The 20,975-nt window shown below is 40.7% G+C and overlaps 1 protein-coding gene across 1 annotated transcript in view; it reads right to left on the bottom strand.

The window, feature by feature from the left end:
• The window catches only part of LOC109529668 (myelin basic protein), a 39,885-nt gene extending 19,199 nt beyond the window's left edge, over nt 1–20,686 (bottom strand). The window contains exons 1-2 of the mRNA XM_019893046.1: nt 20,471–20,686; nt 11,117–11,175 (exon numbers count right to left, since the gene is read on the bottom strand). Coding sequence (XP_019748605.1) covers nt 11,117–11,161 — 45 coding nt within the window. The 5' untranslated portion in view covers nt 11,162–11,175; nt 20,471–20,686. The remainder of the gene's footprint in view (nt 1–11,116; nt 11,176–20,470) is intronic.
• Between the last annotated feature and the right edge of the window lie 289 nt (nt 20,687–20,975).

Below are 20,975 nucleotides of genomic sequence, written 5' to 3'. Positions count from 1 at the left end.
CACACACACACACACACACACACACACACACACACACACAACACTAACTTTGAAAAGTATTTGTGCAAAGCTTTCATTGTTATTAGCTCTTCTTCATCTAATTTAGACATCGCAATCGGGTTATTGAGAATAACTTACACAGACTACTCCAGAACTATTAAATGTGGACACCAATTTACCTGTCTTGTATTGACTTTGAAAGGATTTTATTTATAAAAGGCATACTGTACCTGGAGTCTACCTGCTATATCGCTTAAAAATGATGGCCCTAATTATCCTGTACAACACACTGGTTAAGAATGTACTGTATATATTGTAATTTCTGGACTGCAAAGCACGTTTGATATTAAAAGCCACAGCAGCAATTCTGCCATGAACAAAAAGAGTTGTATATGGGCCGATTTGCTTTATGAGCCATGGGTTTCCACGTTATAACATTGGAGTTTTGCAGAGAAAGAGGTCACACAAACATATATTTTTTTCAACTTTTAAATGACCTTAAACGGAAAGTCAAATTCTAAAATGTTCTTTCCCATAACAAGTTCGATACCCCACTAGTCTAAACACGATATTCTGATTACTGTATTTTCTATTAGGTGCACCAAAAAGCATTACATTTTCTCAAAAGCCGACAGTGCGCCTCATAATCAGATGTGCCTAATATAAAGAGCCTGTAACTCTCTTTTTTTTCCCATTCAGTTGTTTTCCTGTTAGTGTGTTCCTATGCCAACTCGTGGTGATTATTAGCAGGAACCAATTGTAACCTAAAAGGGTTCTGCCCGACACTAATTGACATGTGCATTCGCCAACACACACTCAAACAAACACACAACTACTTTGTGAGCTCTGCGCAACCATTATGGAACAAAGATAAAACCAAAAGCATAGTTACCTACTGACTAAACAAAGAAGGAGACAAGCAAGTCTTGCAAGGATATTTAGCACCTTGTGGATGTGAGCCCACGAGGTTTGGGTGCCTTTTTGTTGAATCATTCATCTTCATAATGTTTGTCTTTCATTTATTGTTTTGTCCATGTTTGTGACCAGTTCTCATTGTTACAGCTGCAGTGGTTGTGAAGGCTCAAAATAAGTAAAGCTGTATTGTATTGTATTTCCTTTAGCGTAGCACCATCTAGTGGATACAAAGCGCAACCGCAGTCACTATTGTAGTTTCTATGTGCCTTATAATCCTACACATGAAAACAGTTTTAAAACTGGCCATTCATTGAAGGTGCGCCTCATAATCCGAAGCGCCGTTTTGTGCAGAAAATCCGGCAATATTGGCTTTGTGGTAAGGCTGGGCGGTATATCTTTATCGTCTAAAAATTGAGACATCAACATTCAAGATATTAATATCGAAATGAGGACCATATCAGTCATGTGACATTACCACGCTTATGCTGCATGTAAAGCTCAGTTCAACCAACCATAGTCTTCCTTTCGAGTTTGGCGCAGATGGCATTCATTTTGCGAGGGGCGAGAGGGAGGAGGGGCATACGCAGTGTCAGAATAAAACAGCCCACATTCTTTACACCCTCTCTCAGTCTCTCTTGCTGTCGCATGAAATAAACTCGCCGACAAGCTTGTGCAGTCCTCTTCATCACACAGCAGCCCAAGCCTGCCCGTGAATTTAGCACTCCTTCACGCCGTCAGGATGCACTGGCAAACTTGGAAGCATTACAGTGAATGGTCACACAGTGACAACGTGATGGAGTCGCGACAGGGTAACAAGGGAGTTGTGTTGATTTAACAAGGCCAGCAGCTTGTTCCAGAGGAGTCCAATTTCCTGAGTATTTTTGTCCAAAGAGGATATAGTTACAAATGTCCACATGTAGGGTGTTTATAAACACTCTTCAATGGACAAAAACACTCAAGAACATTATTTTGAAACGGACTCGCTGGGCCCATTTATTCAACAGAATTTTCAGTGAACCCTCCGTCGTGATCCCCATCATGACTCCATCAAGGCATCCCTGTGTGACCATTCACTTAACTCTTGACTCTTCACATGCAGCCGCTTCCGGTAAAAAACTCATCATCCAAGCCTACCATTGAATTACACAAGTGACTGATATGAAGATTCAGTATGAGCTCAGACTCCGACAGTTTCATTTGTCCACTGTGAAATGTTTGGTAATTTTATTGGTCATAAACATCATTACTTGAGATGTGCACAATATGTCATGCTTTCATTGCATTTTCCTGTCATGGAATTTTCATTTGAAGTCGGCCTGGTGCCCAGTGGTTAGTGTGTCGACCTCACATTGCAGAGGTTGTGAGTTCGATCCCAGCTCCGGCCTTCCTGTGCGGAATTTGCATGTTCTCCCCATGTCTGCGTGGGTTTTATCCGGGTACCCCAGTTTCCTTCCACATTCCAAAAACATGCATGGCAGGGTGATTGAACACTCTAAATTGTCCCTAGGTGTGAGTGTGAGCACGGATGGTTGTTCGTCTCTGTGTGCCCTGCGATTGGCTGGTAACCGGTTCAGGGTTTCCCCAGCCTACTGCCCGAAGACGGTTGGGATAGGCTCCAGCATGCCCTGCGACCCTTGTGAGGATAAAGCAGATCAGAAAATGGATGGATGGATGGATCTGCATTTGAACAATCTGACATGTTGCCGGGTAATAATGAATTTCACAACCATTCACTAAATTATTCAAATTGGGATTAATTCCAGCACTTACTGTTGACATGATCGTGTTTACATTAAAACAAGAATCAGCTGTCCAGAGGTAATTTAATAGTTTGCTTGTGTGACTAATTTTGAAGAGGTCTCCAATACATAACACATCACTTGTAAGGTGCATCATAGCCGCAATAAAATATTACATTTACTATGACTCCTACCATTGGATGGATGGATTTACAAGAGTTACATAACATCATATACCGGTAGATGATAAACATCACAGAAATGTGGACAGTGGAGTCAAGCTAAAATATATTTCTACTACCTGTGGAAAGTAATATATATAAGCGACTTGCAGGTCTTATCAGTGCATGCGTGGGAATCAAGTTTGGGGAAGAAAAAAAAAAATCGGCAACCAAACAAATGAGCGGCCATTTAAATGTTTTATCCCAGTCTAAACGTGTATGCCTAACTGTACACCTTAAAGGTGGCAGGCACTGTTAAAAACGCTTCAAAACGACTCTGCTCAATGGAATTCATAGGCTTGAATGTTGGCTGAAAAAACATCATTGCAAATCTCCAAAAAGTTCACCCAGAAATGAGAAGAAGATATGTGGCTGTCGCACACCTGCCATTGGGTTGTACGACTCCACAATGTCTTTCGATACTTATATGGCATGTGTTTGTTTATCGTAGTTGCTTGTTCTTGCAATAAAGAAGATTCTGATTTCAGAGGTTTGGCTTTCACAGGACGCACTGCAGCCGGTCATTTAGAACCTGATTCCAGTCCCTTGACCCTTCACCGAAGAAACGTCCTACGTGTCCCTTCTGGGAGGATTAACAAACAAACTCCAACCCCTGGACATCAGTGTAAACAAGGCGTTCAAAATGAAGTTGCGAGCGGCGTGGGAGCAATGGATGACAGATGGGGAACACAGCCTGACTAAGATTGGGAGGCAGTGCCAGGACAGTTACGCCACAATTTGTGAATGGATTGTGGATGCTCGGGCTAACGTGTCTGCTTGCACTTTTGCTCGAGCTTTTGCAAAAGTGCATAATTTTTGAGGAGCCGCACGGCAATGAGACTGATTCTTAACAATGACGAGAGGGAACCTGGCGTGTTTGATGAAGAACCTGCGCAGCTGTTCATTTCTGATAGAGAAGATGACGACATTGACGGATTTGTGGAAGAGGATTGATTAAAAAAAAATAAATAAATAAATAACGTGAGTACATTGTTAAATACTTCAATAAAGTACAACCGAACTCAGTTTACTACCACTGCCTTTTTGAAAACATACGCTCGCGTGGATGCATGCTACCGTATTTTTTAAGCTTGCGTATGTTTTACCACGCCTTGCGTCCAATAATACAGTGTGCCTTATGAATACATTAAATACAGAAGTAACATCCATATCTGGGACTGCGGCTTTTAATACGGTGCACTGCCTGGTCGCGAGTATATGGTATTCACTCACACTCACCACTGATGTGGTGCTGCAGGGGACACGCGGATCGCTCCATTCAGGAAGTCCAGACATGGGCATAGTTTATAAGCCCCTGAATCGAGCGAGGCTTTCTGAGGTGATTTGAGTCACATTTTTTTTCCATTACCGTATTTTCCGCACTATAGGGCGCACCAAAAAGTCTTCCATTTTCTTAAAAGCTCACCGAGCGCCTTAAAATCCGGTGCGTCTTGTGTTATGGTAATTACGGTAATACATCGTCTCCAAGATGGCTCCTTCCTGGAGAAATGCTTCAAATGTTATAACTTGCTGTTGGTTCAGTGAACTGTGTCACGGCTTTATTAAATAAGTTTGTGTTGTAGCTCCGAAAAAAGGAGAGCTGTGGTGTTAATTTTTTAAAACAGTCTCAATAAATACAGGTATGTCTTTGTCTGTCTCCGTGCCTTCTTCCGTTCAACTCAAGAGGCGTTCAAGACCGCCTCAGAAAAACGTAAACTCACGATTACTTCAATGAAACTACAAAAATTGAAAATAATACATCAAAACTGAAAAGCAAGCGAGGATATCACAAAATAAATTCTATAGCCACACCACATAATTTATTTTTCGATTTCCTCATTTGTGAATACACAACAAAGGAATAAATAACTACTACTGACATCTGATCGTCGTAGTCATGGCGCTATAATCAAGGAAATGCCAATGCGTTTTTTGGAGGCGGTCATGAACGCCTCTCGAGTTGACCGGAAGAAAAGAAGGCACGGAGACGGACAAAGACGCACCTGTATTTGTTGAAAAAAGGAGAGCTGTTGTTGTGGTTTTATTTTATTTTTTTAATGCAGACTTTATTAATGGTTTTCACAGTTTCAACAAATACAGGTACTGTACGTCTTTGTCCGTCTCCTTGCCTTCTCTTCCGTTCCACTCGAGAGGCGTTCATGGCCGCCTCCGAAAAACATAAATTAATTATTACTTCAATGAAACCACGAAGAAAATCAAGCGAGGAAATCACAAAATACATTCTGTAGGGGGGATATATAATTTATTTTGTGATTTCCTCACTTGATTTTCTGTTTTGATGCATTATTTTCCATTTTCGTAGTTTCATTTAAGTACAGTAAAAGTTAATTTACGTTTTTCAGAGGCGGTCATGAACGCCTCTCAAGTTGAACGGTTGCCTCTCGAGTTGAATGGAAGGAGCGTAGCACCATCTAGTGGAGGCATTGTAGATTGTAGATTGCGCCCTATAATGCGATGCGTCCAATGTATGAAAAAAATTTACAAAATAGCCATTCATTGAAGGTGCGCCTCATAATCCAGTGCGTCTTTTAGTGCGGAAAATACGGTATTTATAAGTTTACAATGTGGCACCATTATTATAGTTTGTTTTGAGCCTTAATTATGCTTAAAATAAAAGTAAAACAACTATACTGATTTTATTGTCACAAATCTGTATTCAATATGTCCTACTTTGATGTATATGTGGTTTGATTTTAATTTTTTTTTTCTTTTTTAACATACCGACATCATGTTACTTGTTCCGATCTCACGTTTTGAACAGGTATGATACTGGTTTGGCTGCCGCATGCATGTCTGATTTCGCTCACCATGGTGCAAGGAATGCTCAGAGTTTGTATGAACGCTCAGATGCATGGAAAATGAGAGGGAACGTTGCCGCTACACCTACAGTATTTGTAAGTGTAATTTAACACGCAAGACACACATCTAACACAACTGTGTTTTAATGAAAAATGTGGAAATGACAATATTGTGCTTTCTTAAAATTTTGTAATTAGTTTACAACTACCGGTAAATACAAAACTTAAAAAAAAAAAAAAGCATAATTGCTCCAGATTAATCACAACGACTGTAACCATTCTTGCACGTTCATAAATGAAGTGCAGTGCGCAGTCCTTGCTACAACAGTGCTGGTAACACAACCACAGAAGGCTGACATTTATTTACTTTGGGAAGCACTTGGTGCTAATGAGACTTGTGCTGTGTTACACTTTCCCCTAGTGAGGTCACCTGTGACATTGAACCCTCTCACAAACATTGGCAATGACAGCATTATTTACCTTGAAGAACATCTCAGAATGTAGATTCTTGAGATGTTTCTCAAAACATGTTGTGTTCGTCCCACGCATGACCGTTCCACATTCTTTGACTTGGTCTTTTTTTTTTCCTTCATCGTGGAACATGAAACGGTCCACAAATTCTGTCACCACTTTCAACCAGCTATGGATGTTATCTCGCACTTTCACCATCAAATCTTTCCCCTCTCATCGGGAGCGTGATTGAAGTGACGAGCTTCCGTTCACCACTCCAGTCGACCTCTGATTGGTTCTCTCCTCGCTTTGTCCTGTCTGTTCCATTTTCGAAGTGGTTCTTTTCTCCCACCCGCGTTTGATTCTTTCTTCTGATTGGATTTCATCACGGTGGTTTTTCGTTTGACTTTTCTTTGTTGACAAAATTGTCAATCGATTTAGTTATCGTTATCGTATCATTGAATGATATTTTTGTTTCATCTGGAAAAAATATATATATCTGAGACGATATGATGACAAAAATTTTTAGTTCATGAAATTAACACTGGTTGGCAGCTCTTGCAGTCACATCAAACTCATGTTAAACGGGAGCCAGCACACACCTGCTACAATTTTCAGTGCCCGTGATTAACCCTCCCAAAAAGCTCAGGAATTCTTGTATGCTTTTCCTGACATTTTTGTAGTCGCATCTTATGTCACAAGCTATGGTCCAGAGAGAGCTTTCATAGCATCCAAATGATCTCATGGCTCAAAGGTGTCAGTCTGGAGAAGGGTACAAAAGGCAGTAAAGACAAGCATCAAGCAGAGAAAATATTTCCTGTTCGCTAGCACTACTGACACACATGCACATCAGAATGGCACATTCAGTATATTTTATTTTGACTTAATGAAGGTTGAGAAACTGTGGCTGTGGCCTGCGGGCACTACTCTGCCCACACGTGCTCCAAGGCTGCATTCATACTGCGGGCATATCTGATTCAAATCAAAATTTATGCAAATGTACAAATTGGATTTGAGAACATTATTGACCAAACTGACAATTTGCAATGGAGGCGTCCTACAGCACGTGACATCATTTAATTGCGACAGCGGCAACAAATATAAATATCAATACTTTCATCCTCTGTCCAGGGAATGCTGTTCAATTTCTTTCATGTGCTCCATTCTTTACCGTTCCGCACATCGATTGGCACGCTCTGCTCTGGGGGATTGGGTCTTGCGTGGCGTAGAGTGATGTCACAGACAGTCAAAGCCGATTTGTGTGTTTGCGGCTGTTCAGGCAGACGCATTCTGCCCATCGGATATGAAACTACAGTACCTCCCAAATGTGGTTTCAATCAGTCTCACAAAAATTGGTTTTCATGTGCTATGTGACTGTTCAGACGAGAAAAGAGCCATCCAGTTTCAATCTGACAGGGCTAAAAAAAAAAAAAAAAAAGGATTTTGGCTGGCAGGCTGAACAAGGACTAAGTCTTTAAAATTCATCCATGAGATTAGCAGGTTGGGGGAAAAAAAACGATCACAACAAGCTCCGGTGCTCATTTGAGAACCAAATCAAATTGTCGTGTCCTTGAGGGTCTCGAAAGGCATTTTTAAATTTAGTTTATTTATTTATTTATTTATTAATGTGGCGCCATGAACATAATTGTCCAACAAATATAAAATATTTTCACAAAGCATGAATATTTGCATGGAACATGACACACTTTGGTCAGATTAAAATAACAAAAGCGCATACATGAGTACAGTTAAAAACGTATGATTGAAGATGCAAGGTAATTTGATCTCATCCGGTTTCAAGCATGAGCCTAGTTAAAGCGGATGGATTGAGGACAAACCCTGAGAACTCTGCACAAGACAAAGCTAGGGTGCCCACTGTACAGTTATTTTTAAGATGTCGGTGTCACAACACAAACCACTCAGACAGCCTGAAACAAGCCAAGTGGGTTGGTCACGCTGCTCACATTGAGAACAATAGCAGAGTGTCAAGCTGAGCCTCAGGCTCCCTCATCTGGAGAGTTCATTTGTCCTTTTCTGGCAGGTTTCTCGTTTTGTTTCAAGAATTGGTTTCCTACTTTGGTTTAACATTTGGATTTGATTTTACAATTAACTTGTACATTTCCATTTCCAATTAGGAAAGTATGTACCGGTATACCTTTTTTGTGAATCCCAAGAAGTCGGGTATTCATTTGCCTTTTCACATCCTTCATTCTATTTATAGGCATTGAAACGCAGACAGCATTTGCACCTCATGCCAATGAAATACTTCTGAAAAAGTGTGGCAGGCAATCTGACACCCTGGCCTTGTATTCTTGACCTCTTGACAAAATGGTGACTTCTCGTAAAATATACTACTTTGCCGCGGTACATTTAATCGTCTTGGTGTTACAAGAGGCACAGTAAGTCTAAATACACAGTGGCCCCATGGCCTCGCATCACATCCTCGAGTACACGCTTATGCTGAGACCGCAGAAAATGAAATCCTTTTTACAGCTACTCAGCAGGAACTACCTTATAGTGATGTGTCACAAGAAGGCAAGTGAGCAACGCAATGTTGACTATGCTTCCTCTGAAGAAATACCGTATGGGAGCAGTTGTTCTTTTGGTATATTTCCGTGATACCAAATTTTCCAGAGAGCAACAAAACTAACAATGGGAGAAAGCTAGTTTTGAGGTGTAATAAGAGGTGTAATATTCCACCCTTCCCAATTGGAAAAGCTCTCTCCCTCTCTCTCTCTCTCTCTCTCTCTCTCTCTCTCTCTCTCTCTCTCTCTCTCTCTCTCTCTCTCTCTCTCCCTCCCTCCATCCCTCCCTCCCTCTCTCCCTCTCCCTCCCTCTCTCTCTCTCCCTCTCTAATTGTTGCAATGACAAGCAGGTTTTTGTTTTTTTTTTTTGCAAGACATCTATTTGACTTTGATGTTACTATAGTGAATCCAAAAGGAAACAAATGAGAAACTGACCAGCTGCAACTTTATGGCCACTTGCACAATATAATGACATCCATTACAAGCTCTACAGCAAATATTGCACTTTTAGAGAGAGATCAAGGCTCCAAGAAAGATACTTAACAATGTTACACCGATACATTTTTTTTTTTTTTCAATTGTGGCTGTAGCTTTCTCCAGCTGCCATAAAGCCTCGCCCAGAAGGTTTGCACTTGACACAATCTGCTTTTAACCAAAGTATTTCCATCTGTCCATCCCTTCTCTGTACTGCTGACCCGAATAAGGCTCGCGGGTAGGCTGCAGTCCATTCCAGATGACTTTGGGCAAGAGGCAACCCCACCAACCTGAACTGGTCGCCAGGCAACCTCAGCAGCAACAAATAACCATTCACTCTGATGAACAATGTAGAGTTTTCAATGAACCTACCATGAATTTTTTTTAGAATGCGGGAGGAAAAATGGAGTACCTGGAGAAAACCCACACAGGCGTGGAAAGAACATACAAACTGCTGACAGGAAGGCTCAATTTTAACCCACAATCTCTGAGCTATGAGGCAGATGTGCCCAACAGTCATCCACTAAGGCATTTTCAGGCGAATGAAAAGATGAGCTGAGACAAGGCTTCCATCTTGTTTGGACTCCCCTTCTCCCAATGCACTGACACAATCCCATTGTCCAGTAAGCTTCAGCCAGGCAGCCAAATCTAAGCAGGACGACACGATCAACAAGGAAAATGCTCTTTTTCATTTTTCCTTTTTTCTTCTTCCCACTCACAACAAGCCCGTAACCTTTGCAAAGCTTATGGACACCTCACCTGTAATGCCCCACACTCATTATAGCTTCTCTGATTTTGAAAGGCTGTGACAATAACGACTTGAGCAAGGCTCTGGTTAATTATATCATGTCATGAAATTGCATGTGTTCCAGTGGTCCTGTTTCAACCTGACCCCCGACACATTAGAGTAACAGTGTCTCGCCTGTCATGTCTGCATCCAACTAAACAGAACGATGTTGCAAAAGCCTCACTCCAAAATACATTATGTGTGCCATTTTGATAGACCGTATACAGTACTACATTTTTTTGTCAAACGCCAGAGGCACACTCGAGCACCTTCACTGGTCAATCAGAATGCCTACTGTTGAGGTGTTCAATGCAACAATGAATGTAATCATCTTGCTGAGGAGAATAGGCTTCAATTTGCTGCAAAACATGACACCTTATGTAAGCAAACCTTCTGTTCTAAGCAGCTACTAATCAATCCATACTGAGCCCTTCAAGTAGAACTATTTTGCATTCAATCAGTTCTTGCTGCCCACCCACTGACAAAACAAGGCGTTGACAGGAAGAAAACAAGCCATCACAAACTGTAACTGCTTACCCATACCCACTTAACCCAACCTTCAGACATAGCTAGTTGGGTTTGGGTGGATTTGAATGGCCAAGCCCTGAATGCATCAAAGCCCTTTGGGATGATCTGCAAGAGACTTTCCAAGCCAGAGCTACTCAACCTACATCAGTGATTTGATGTCACGACCTGAATCAATGGATGACTTCCACACACTCCAAAATCTACCCGTACTTGGAGATTTCCTTCGAGTTTGAATTCCTGGGGAGTATTCGCCACATGTCACACTATTTTCAATATAGTGGCAATTGCAAAGTCCTCAGAACAGATCAAATTGATCTGTTTCAAATTGCAAACATCAATGAAATTGTCGAAGAGTATGCATTAAAGCATTCAGTGAAGCTTGGTGTTCTGTTTCTAATAAATTGGTCGGGTAAAAAAAAAAAAATAATAATCGTCCATTATTACAGATTAGTCAAGTGCAAATATAGAAATGAATGGCAAAAATTATACTTTTGTTTAACAATGTGCTACGCTATTTGAGGGTTTTCCGAGAAGTTGACTACAGTTAGTAAATTTGTGGGAATGAAGGAGCATGACAACTTGGCCACAATCAGTCCAAACTCCAACTCATAAAAGCTAACGTTCACGCAGCCATGACGGCACCTTGAAGGATTTGTACCTTGTTGTCTGTTGGTGACTCTCTCTTTCCAAGGCGCTGCCCCATGCTGCTGACAGAGGCTGTAAGGAGAAAAAAAGAATCATGAAAAACCGGTAAAAACCAGGGGGTTGGAAAAAGTGTGTTGTGAGACTAATTTTTGGCAAAGCAAGAAGAGTGATTACTAAAGCATGACTAAAATATACCTACACCTTGTGCACCACTGAGGACAATTGTGTCATGGAAAAACAATTTCCTTTGGTGATTGCATTCTAGGAATGGATGTGATATAACTTTGTATGCATGTAGTGTGCTGGAAAACACAGAACACAAATGAGTGACATTTTCTCTCGTAGGCTATCAGACGGCTGTGATTCAAATGAAGTTTTCTGCCTGTTTCCATAGCAGTTACACTCTGCTGTGCCGTTATATGACTGGGTTGTGTTCAGTCAAAGTAGGAGCTCAAATATTCCTGAAGAGACTAGTGCCTTCAAATATAAATTATCAGACAAGATGCATTCTATCAATAGTAAGTGGTCAAGGAAAATAGAAGTTTGCACTCACGTGAAGTGCATTCTTATTTGAACTTTTCCAATGTGTTAGGCGAGTCTATTGAGTTGACATTTGCCTTCTTCAAAATATTGGTTTCACAGAAAAATTGTGTGTGTGTGTGTGCGCGCGCGCACACACACACACACACACACACACACACACACAACCAGTGGTACGTCTACTTACGAACGCCTCTTCATACGAAATTTTCAAGGTATGAAACGCCTCGACAGGAAAATATTGCCTCTTGTTACGAAAGCAATTTCAAGATACGAAAGGTAAAAATACAGTATGGGTTGCTACTCGCAGCTTCAAGTTTCCTGAACACAGCATACTTATAGCTGCTCTGCCATTGGCTATCACCGAGCATCTTCCTGCCATCCCTTGGCTTAGAGGGACCTCTACCGTATGTGTCTATGTGTGTAAATAGATAAATAGATATGTATCGATGCAGCTTCCTCGTTATTCGCCCCTCGGGCCATGAGGCGTTCCGATAGTTTTACGTAAATCTGAATTACTCAGAAAAAATGTTCACCAGTCCGGTGATCACTCACTTTGCTGATATTTTGCCTTGGAGATTTTTGAAGGATTGTTTAAATAAATAAGAGAGAGAGAGAGAGAGAGAGAGAGAGAGAGAGAGAGAGAGAGAGAGAGAGAGAGAGAGAGAGAGAGAGAGAGAGATCCACTGTAAGTCCTATATATTGTTGTGCTTTTTTTAAAACTAAAATTTCTCTTTTGTGTTCCGAATGTGCTGGTTTTAGAACAGAAAAACGAGCAATCCCCCCAAAATCCATCCATCCATTTTCTGTTCTGCTTTATCCTCACAAAGGTTGGCGCCTCCCCTAGCAGCCTTCGGGGAGTAGAAGGGTTACACCCTGAACCGATTGCTAGCCAATCATCGGGCACACGTAGACAAACAACCATTTGCGCTCACAGTCACACCTAAGGACAATTTAGAGTGTTCAATCAGCCTGCCATGCATGTTTTGGAATGTGGGAGGAAACCGGAGTACCCGTAGAAAACCCACACAGGCCCAGGGAAAACATGCAAACTCCACACAGGGAGGCCGGAGCCGGAATCAAACCCTGCACCTCTGCACTGTGAGGTCGACACGCTAACCACAGGGTCACCGTTCCACCCCGACCCATAATATAAGCTGAAATTTAATGCTAGTCATGCAAGGGGGAACCATTAGAATTGCCAAAGGCTGGGGATTCAGTTAAGTGCCGTACTCTGACTTAATGCAAACCAAAATCTTTGAGTCAGGCACGGAAAGATATCACAGAGACCAAATGTGAGGCCTCACAGCCAGTTTCACTCTCGAATGTTACACAATCAGAGTTGTGATCCTGAGAAGACTTGCAAGAAAGGACTGTTGCATAATACAGTGGAAAAAGGCAGAAAAGGTTGTTGAGCAGCGGGGGGGGTGATAAAAGCCTACAATTACAATTCAGCAGCATTACTTCTTAAATGAAAAATCACGCTCGCAAACGCATTCCGTTGGCATTTCCTCTCCCACTCGGTGTCCTGTGATTTTGAAAGCCATAGGGGAGGTGTTAATAAAACATGCAGCAGGAGAAAAAAAAAAAATGGGCCGGTTTAATCTTTTACAGTGTAATGCTATATCGCAGTTCAACTTTCACTTTTAAGTACACTACTAAGCTGCAGTCATACTCATTGTTCCCACAGAGCAAAGAGAATATGCCGGTATTGTTATAAGCATTTACAAACGGAACAGTTGACGACATTCAAAAGCACAGCAGAGAAAACAAAAGTAGTTCACAAAAAATAAGAATGTACAAGAAAATGTCCATTAAAGTCCATTAAATAAGGTTTCTAAAACTGCTAAAAGAAAATAAATTATTTAAAAAATCATTAGAAGACCTTTAATCAAAGGCATGGAGATAAAGCAAAGTTTTTAACTTGGACATAAAAGCATTTACACTCGAGGTTGACTTCACTTCTGGTGGCAGTTTATTCCATTCGTATGCAGCATCACAACGAAATGCAGTTTCACCATGTTTGCTTTGAACTCTGGACTCCACCAATTGACTCAAGTCTGCAGATATTAGAGCCCGACTGGGCTTATATTTAATCAGCATTTATTTGATTTATTCAGGACCCAAACCATTCGGTGATTTATAGGCCAGTCGTAAAATGTTAAAATCTATTTTCCATCTGATTAGGAGTCATGTTCTGATCTCCTTCTTTTGATCAGAACCCGGGCTGCAGTCTTGAGAATTAGCTGTAGCTGTTTGAGGCGCTTTTGAAGGATCAAGTCTACTGGATATAAAAGCATGGACAAACGTCTCCCTTCAGTCTGGATATGTTTTTCAGATGGTAAAAGGCTGTTTTAGTGAAAGATTTGATATGACTGCTGAAAGTCAGGTCCAAGTCCATCAGCACCCCAAAATTAGCCATTATTAAAAAAAAAAAAAAAAAAAAAACCCAGACTCCTCAGATTCATGATAACCACGATGCGTCCCCTGCCTTACAAAGCGTCAACAATTTTCAATAAAAGAGAGGATCTTGAGGCTGCATTGCGTCCAGATCATCCGGAAATTGACTCATTATTATGTCATTGCTCCTTTCCAGGATGACAATGTCAGTTTGGTGAATAAGTGACGAGGACTATAAACTCAAACAAGAAAAGAGGCCAACAAGTAGATGTTGTCGGCATGGTGACAGTCAGCTGTAAATGTCTGGTGAGAAGTAGAGCTCCTGCAAAAGCCTGAGGGCTCCCACTGTTGCTCTGAAACATCAGGGCCACTACCTGCTGTCCTTCTCTCTTTATTAACAAGCTATACTTACTACAATGTTAACATGGAACCTGTTTTATTAAGAACAGTATTTCTGTATGTATACTAAGGTAGGCAGTGATTTCCTTTTCACAAACTCAATCTTGTCTTCTATCTAGTTTATTTTCTGGTTTCATCCATGTTAGGGACCCAACGACAACCACATTGTAGCTCTGGAGCTGTTTGTACTTCAGGTAATGAGACTCAACCTGTTGACCGAGAGGCACAAACGGAGAAGGAAGACAGAACGGAAGTTGACTCATTTCAAGAGACAGTATCGCTTTCACTTGCGAATTTGTTCACTGCATTCGCATGCACTCAGCATGTTGGGAACTTGTATAAAACCGGCTATTAACTGGTATGAATGTGTTTTGAAGAAAGAGTAACGCCAACACATTATATTGTGTGCTACGGAAAATGCGAAGAAATTCAGAGGGATGCCGAGGAATGCATTCCTGCGGCTTTCCCAGCTAAGTAGTCACAGGCAAACAGAGCCTTGGCCTTAAACTACGGCATGCGAAGGTTAAGCTACAACTTCTGGCATTCTCTCTTGTATGCTCGTAATCCAATCCAATGATGCAAAATTTGTCCGTCGAAAGGCCATCAATGGAACACAAGATTAGGATATCTAAGAATGTTGTGAATGTGTGGTCATCATGTTTCATGCACCCTGGAATTTGATGGTGTGAAAACAAAATCCCTCATCAACTAAAAGGTGAGGATTACGTCATGCACACAGTGTTGTACAAAAAGCCAAGCTTCTGCTCAACACACCTGTTCTGTTTTCTGCTCCTTTGTCTACCATTGTTTTTGGCATTATCACACAATTGTGACAATTGGTGCTTTTTGATGATGCATAGATCAGATGAGCGCAACCTGAGCGTGCAGACTGCAGACGCATCAGATACATATCCGATTTATATACGTGTACAAAAAAAATAAAAGGCTTGGGGCCGATTTGGGGCAAAAAGGTAAAAATAAATAAATCAGAAATGTACTGTTCATATTGACATGAAAAAAATCTCATACATGACACATAGGACGAAAAAAAATCGGAACTGACCATTTTGTACATGGCTTTAGACAAATTTGGCAAAATTCAGAAAATGTCTCGGATTTATTTGGGGGTGGGAGGGTTTTTTTAAGATACAGTATTATAATGTCTCGTGGTGTTTCAGTTATCAACATTGCTTCCCTCATTTTCTGTTTCCGGGCAAGAAATTTCATTTTGGTCAATCCCTACTTCTAAAGGTAAGCACACTTCAACCCTTTCAGCCAGCAGACAGTGCACAGCTTCTGTTCCATGTCATTGCAAAATGCTGTTGACCAGTGCTTCTACATTCAATTCTACATTAATGGTGCTTCATTTGATTTGAAAGATGTACAAGAAAGAGAAGGTTATTTTCTGATCCCTCGTCAAGACAACAGTCTATTTATATCAATCAAAGTGCAGGAGAAATCACAATTGACTGACTCACCAGCAGGAAAATATGATACTTTTTAATGTGATCTCCTCCTAATGCAGAGTGACAGGCAGGCCTCTTTGTATTTGTATGTTTCATTCAACATCGGTGAAGCAGGGAGTAATGCAGAGTGACAGGCAGGCCTCTTTGTATTTGTAGGTTTCATTCAACATCGGTGGTATAGGAGATGCCAGCTGATATAGTTTTGACACACTGCACCCACCGTTTTGTAGCTGCAATCAATACATTTGTTTATATTTTAGCAAGATTTCACAAACTCTACACAGCACCCTTCAAACATAGCATATCCTTGATTTTTTTTTTTTTTTTTTAGGTTTCTACTTTCTATATAAACTGTTCAATGTTGATTGATCATGTCAGTTGGGTATTCATTTACATCAAGAATATGCTCAACAATGTCAAACCACAACGATGGACATATTGTTCAGTTAATACACTGGTGTCAAATTCAAGGCCCGGGGCGCAGATGTGGCCCACCACATCATTTTAAGTGGCCCGCAAAAGCAAATCAAAGATGACAACTTCCATGATGCTTGCTAAAATCTGAACAAAAATTTCAATTTTTCGTTTGTAATAAATCAGTTACATATTGTAATCATTTTCTTGTTACCAACCCCTTCATTACAGTTACTTAAGCAATAATTAAATACAGTAAAATGTTCTGGACTTCTTTATATAGTTTCAGTCGTAACGGCCCTACAAGGGAAACGGTAATTCCAATGTGGCCCGGCAGCGGCAACAATGAGTTTGACGCCCCTGAGTTAGTAAATTTGCGGAATAAATAATACAAGTGTTGTGGCCGATTAGTGTGGTGTACATGGTGGGTGACTAGGCATCAAAACGGGGCTGTCCAAACTTTTTTGTTTGAGGGCCGCGTACAGAAATATGGAAGGATGAAAGGGTCACTTTAAAATTCTTCCACTGTTTAAAACACACTAAAGTCAGTTAACAAAGCAATGATATATTATTTGTACTGTCTGTTTAATTTCAGCAGCTCTCTGTTAAAGGTATTAAGGCAAATAGTTGAGTATTTTTCTGAGTTTTTGGGGTGGCCAACAGCCGTCTATCTCACAGAGTAAATATGGCTCTGCACTTAACAGCAGCCGAATACCATTTCCGCATTCAGAGCCAAAAAAAGAACCAAGTGTCGTAAAGGGACCATTTTTCAAACAGTTAACTTGAGCACAAAGTGGAAGAAACAATTTCTTCCTCCAAAATTGAATTACTGTATCTTAATTCACGACAGGGTTTCGAAGAAAATGTGTTCTCTTAATCATAATTGGTTTATTTGTAACTTTGAATACAGTATAGAGAAAAGTTCGACAGTACCTAAACAAATTCATTCGTAGTAATGGCACCTATTTTTCTGACAACCTCCTTTCTCCCTCTGCCGACCTCCACCTTCTTTAACCAACCTTGCGGCCCATGTCAAATGTCATTTTTAGTACATTTTTTTTTTGTCATGACGTGGGCCGTTAAAAATGGATGGTGGGCCGGAAATGGCCCCCGGGCCATAATTTGGACACCAGTGTGACTCATTCAAAATACGACATTTCTTTTAAAAACAGACGATGCAAAAGCTGGTATCTCACTGAGTGGCAAATGCTCGTGAATGCTTACGCATGTAGCGAATTTGGGGTTTTCGTCAGGGTTCGTAGAAGGTTGCAAAGATGTTTGCAGATAGTTTTTACTTGTCCTACACAGTTTTTCTCGTCAACAAGATATTTTGAATATGTTAAAAAAAACTGTTTGGGGCAAGTACCGCATTTTGGGGATTATAAAAAGTGACTTTTTTCCCCAAACTTTGACCCCTGCTTATTTATGGATTTTTACTGACAAACAACAAGTCGTCGATAGATTTTCCCCATTCTTGTCACATCTGACCAATGAAATTACCGAACATGTCACGCCCTCATATTGAATTCTCATCAACTACATTGCAGCTCCAGGAGAAATCAGCTGGCTAATAGAGAGAGAGCAAAGAGTGAGAGAATGCGACTCAAAGGGGACAAAAACGCACGGCACGGCTGTTTGAACAAATAATTAAGAGCCAAAATAAGCATCTTAAATTGCGTTTAATTTGAGTAAAGGGAACAAATGTAATAAATGCAGCCATTGCTGTAGTGAGACCCGGGTCTTAGCTCGTCTCTGAATTTGCCCCATATGACAGCAAGAGTCTTAGAAAGGTTCTGGGACACTCTGCAATTGTAGCTGCTTTCAGAATGGTTCTATGTGGGGGGCGTCTATACCGTTTCATACCCTATTTAATAACGTGGCGACCGCAGCTATTAGTCCGAAACCGCTAAAGTATATACAAATGAGTTTTTAGGCATAAATTTAGCTCTTGCAGCTTTTAATCAGGTGCATTTTCATCGTGCCATTATGCGAACTGTTTATCTTTACGAGAGTCGCGGGCGTGCTGGAGCCAATCCCAGCTGTCTTCTGGCAATAGGCGGTGCATACCCTGAAATGGTTGCCAGCCAATCGGAGATCTGTGTGTTTTCTAGTCCAGAAACTGTGGTTGAACATATTTTCATCCACCCTGTATATCCATATTGGGCCAAAGCAACTGTTTATTTTCATATTTCACTAGAGATTGTGAAATATCACACTTAATCCAGAAATTGTTTCACAGGGATTTGTGATGCGGCATCAATTTAGTTTTTGCAAATGTGAATTATCAGTGGCACAGAAAATGGATGTATGGCTGAATAATATAAATTGTTTGTGTTTGGGATGGGAACCTCTCACCAAGTCAGCAGGCTATGAGTTTAATCTGTTAATTACACTTTCGTTCGATTCCGTCCTTCCCGTGTGGAGTTTGCATGTTCTCCTGCGTGGATTTTCTACGGGTACTCGGGTTTCCTCTCACATTCCAAAAAACATGCATGGCAGGTTATTGGAACACTCTAAATTGTCCTTATGTGTCAGTGTGAGCGTGGATGGTTGTTCGTCTCTGTGTGCCCTGCGATTGGCTGGTAACCAGTTCAGGGTGTCCTCCGCCGTAGACAGCCGGGATAGGCTCCAGCACCCCCCCGCGATCCTTGTGAGGATAAGCGAATCAGATGGATGGATTACACTTTATCGATTGCATCACCAGCAGATGCATTATTTAACGTACACCATTTATTTTTTTCTTACTTTGAGGCGGCTTCACTGCTTTAAATACAGTATTAACAATGATCCCTAATTCCTTTACTACAGTAAATGACAGGTAGATTTATTTCTACTATTATTTATTTAAACAAATTAGAAGATGTATAAATTACCTCGTTATGCTGTAGTGATAAATCTTTGAATCTCAAAGTCTATGTCTGATCACAAACAAATCAGTTTATAATTCACTGACATAAATTTTAAAAAAAAGGGATCACACATCACACATCATTGATGCGTTAGACGTTCCTTCCCCAGAGCCATTGACGTAACACACCCCAAGATTCATATTTACTAGTTTAGCTGGTTTGGAAATTACATCACATGATGTGACTGACAGATTTAAATATGTATTAATTGTGTTTCCGACGACCACATGTGGTTAAACTGTAGGTGGGTGCTGCACGTCACTTGAACTACCAGCACTAGGTTATTTAATAATCAATTATTGCTATTTATTAAATCAATTCAGAAACCTCTGTCCCAAACATACAGTATGCACATTTGCAAGGATACAATGACTGAATTGATAATATTGATTTCATTGTCTAAAACATGGAGCCAAATGTTGAAAACAGAACAAAAAAACATTTCCCAAAATTTGCATGACAGTTGTCAGGTAGCAAAGGAGAAAAACAAAAAAAAGATGAATAATCCAGGACCCAAGACAGACCGGGGCCCATAAAAGAGCATTTTACATTTGTGGCATTAAAGTGGTGCGGTGGCTTCCCCTAATAGTTGGACATACATTACTTCATACAAAAGGGTTTGGGAATACAAATATGTAAAACATCAAGATGAATAGCAAAACAAGAGGAGCGTTTGCACTACAAAGTGTAGTATCAGGATCACTGTACAGTGCTTTAAAACTCAGCTTTTTTGAAAACAAACTAATGTTTCAATAAAATGACTGTGTGAACGACATGTAATATTCGAAATGAAGTAAAAGACATTTTTTGTAGGGTTAGATGTAAGCCGAATTACTGCAAATCTTGTAACATTGAAATGTTTGGATACTTATAATAATCCACTGTGCTACTCGGGTGCTTTTATAGTGGAGTTGTAGTAAATTCCAAGATTTGTGAAAGGTGATTGGTTTCACAAGCAGCGAGACAGTCGAGGGTCGTAGTGACTAAAATTAGTTGCAAAGATATTAACAGAATTGGAAGACGAGGAAGCAAATGAAAACAGGATTTGTTGCGCAACACGACGTACGCCAAGCGAAGTAAATACGCGTAAGTGGATGACGTGTATGTCGTCCGTAAACGCACTCGCGCAGTTCTGTCGCAGTCGAAGCGTACGAATACAATCAGATACACATAATCATATCATCGTTGAGTATATTACAGTTGTTTTTATGGCTAAGAGCAGGACTGGCGTGCACGTACCCTTCTCTCCGGTTACACCGTCAACAGCATCCACAGCTCAGCCTCGCCGTCAGTCCTGTCAGTGGTCGTCAACATTGAACTCAACACCTTTTTTTCCTCGACTTGACTCTAGTCAAAATGTGAAGTAAAATACGAGGAGGAAAATAACACAACGCCGCGTGTCGGCGTTTCCTGTTTTAGGTAGCTGACAGTGATGATGGTGTTTGCGAGGGGTGGGGCGGAATGCAGCTCGGGGAAAGCTAAAACACGTCCGTGCATGTTTTTTTTTTTTCACGAGACATTGCATGTAAATGGTAGGTTAAATATTTACTCCGTCAAAGGAATGACTCGTGCATTTATGAAAAGACTTTGACAGCATATACTTCGTCTGCAGTGCTCAATTATAAAACATTACCTGTAAAATTGGATTCCTTGGAAATGCTGCATTTAGCTTAAATGTCACTGCATTAATTTGTGTATGTTGATAGTTATGGCAAAACTAGACCTGACATTCAAAAGCTTGTGT

Source organism: Hippocampus comes, unplaced genomic scaffold (assembly GCF_001891065.2).
Source record: "Hippocampus comes isolate QL1 unplaced genomic scaffold, H_comes_QL1_v1.1 scaffold94, whole genome shotgun sequence".
NCBI lineage: Eukaryota > Metazoa > Chordata > Actinopteri > Syngnathiformes > Syngnathidae > Hippocampus > Hippocampus comes.
This window is presented reverse-complemented; position numbering and strand designations above follow the sequence as displayed.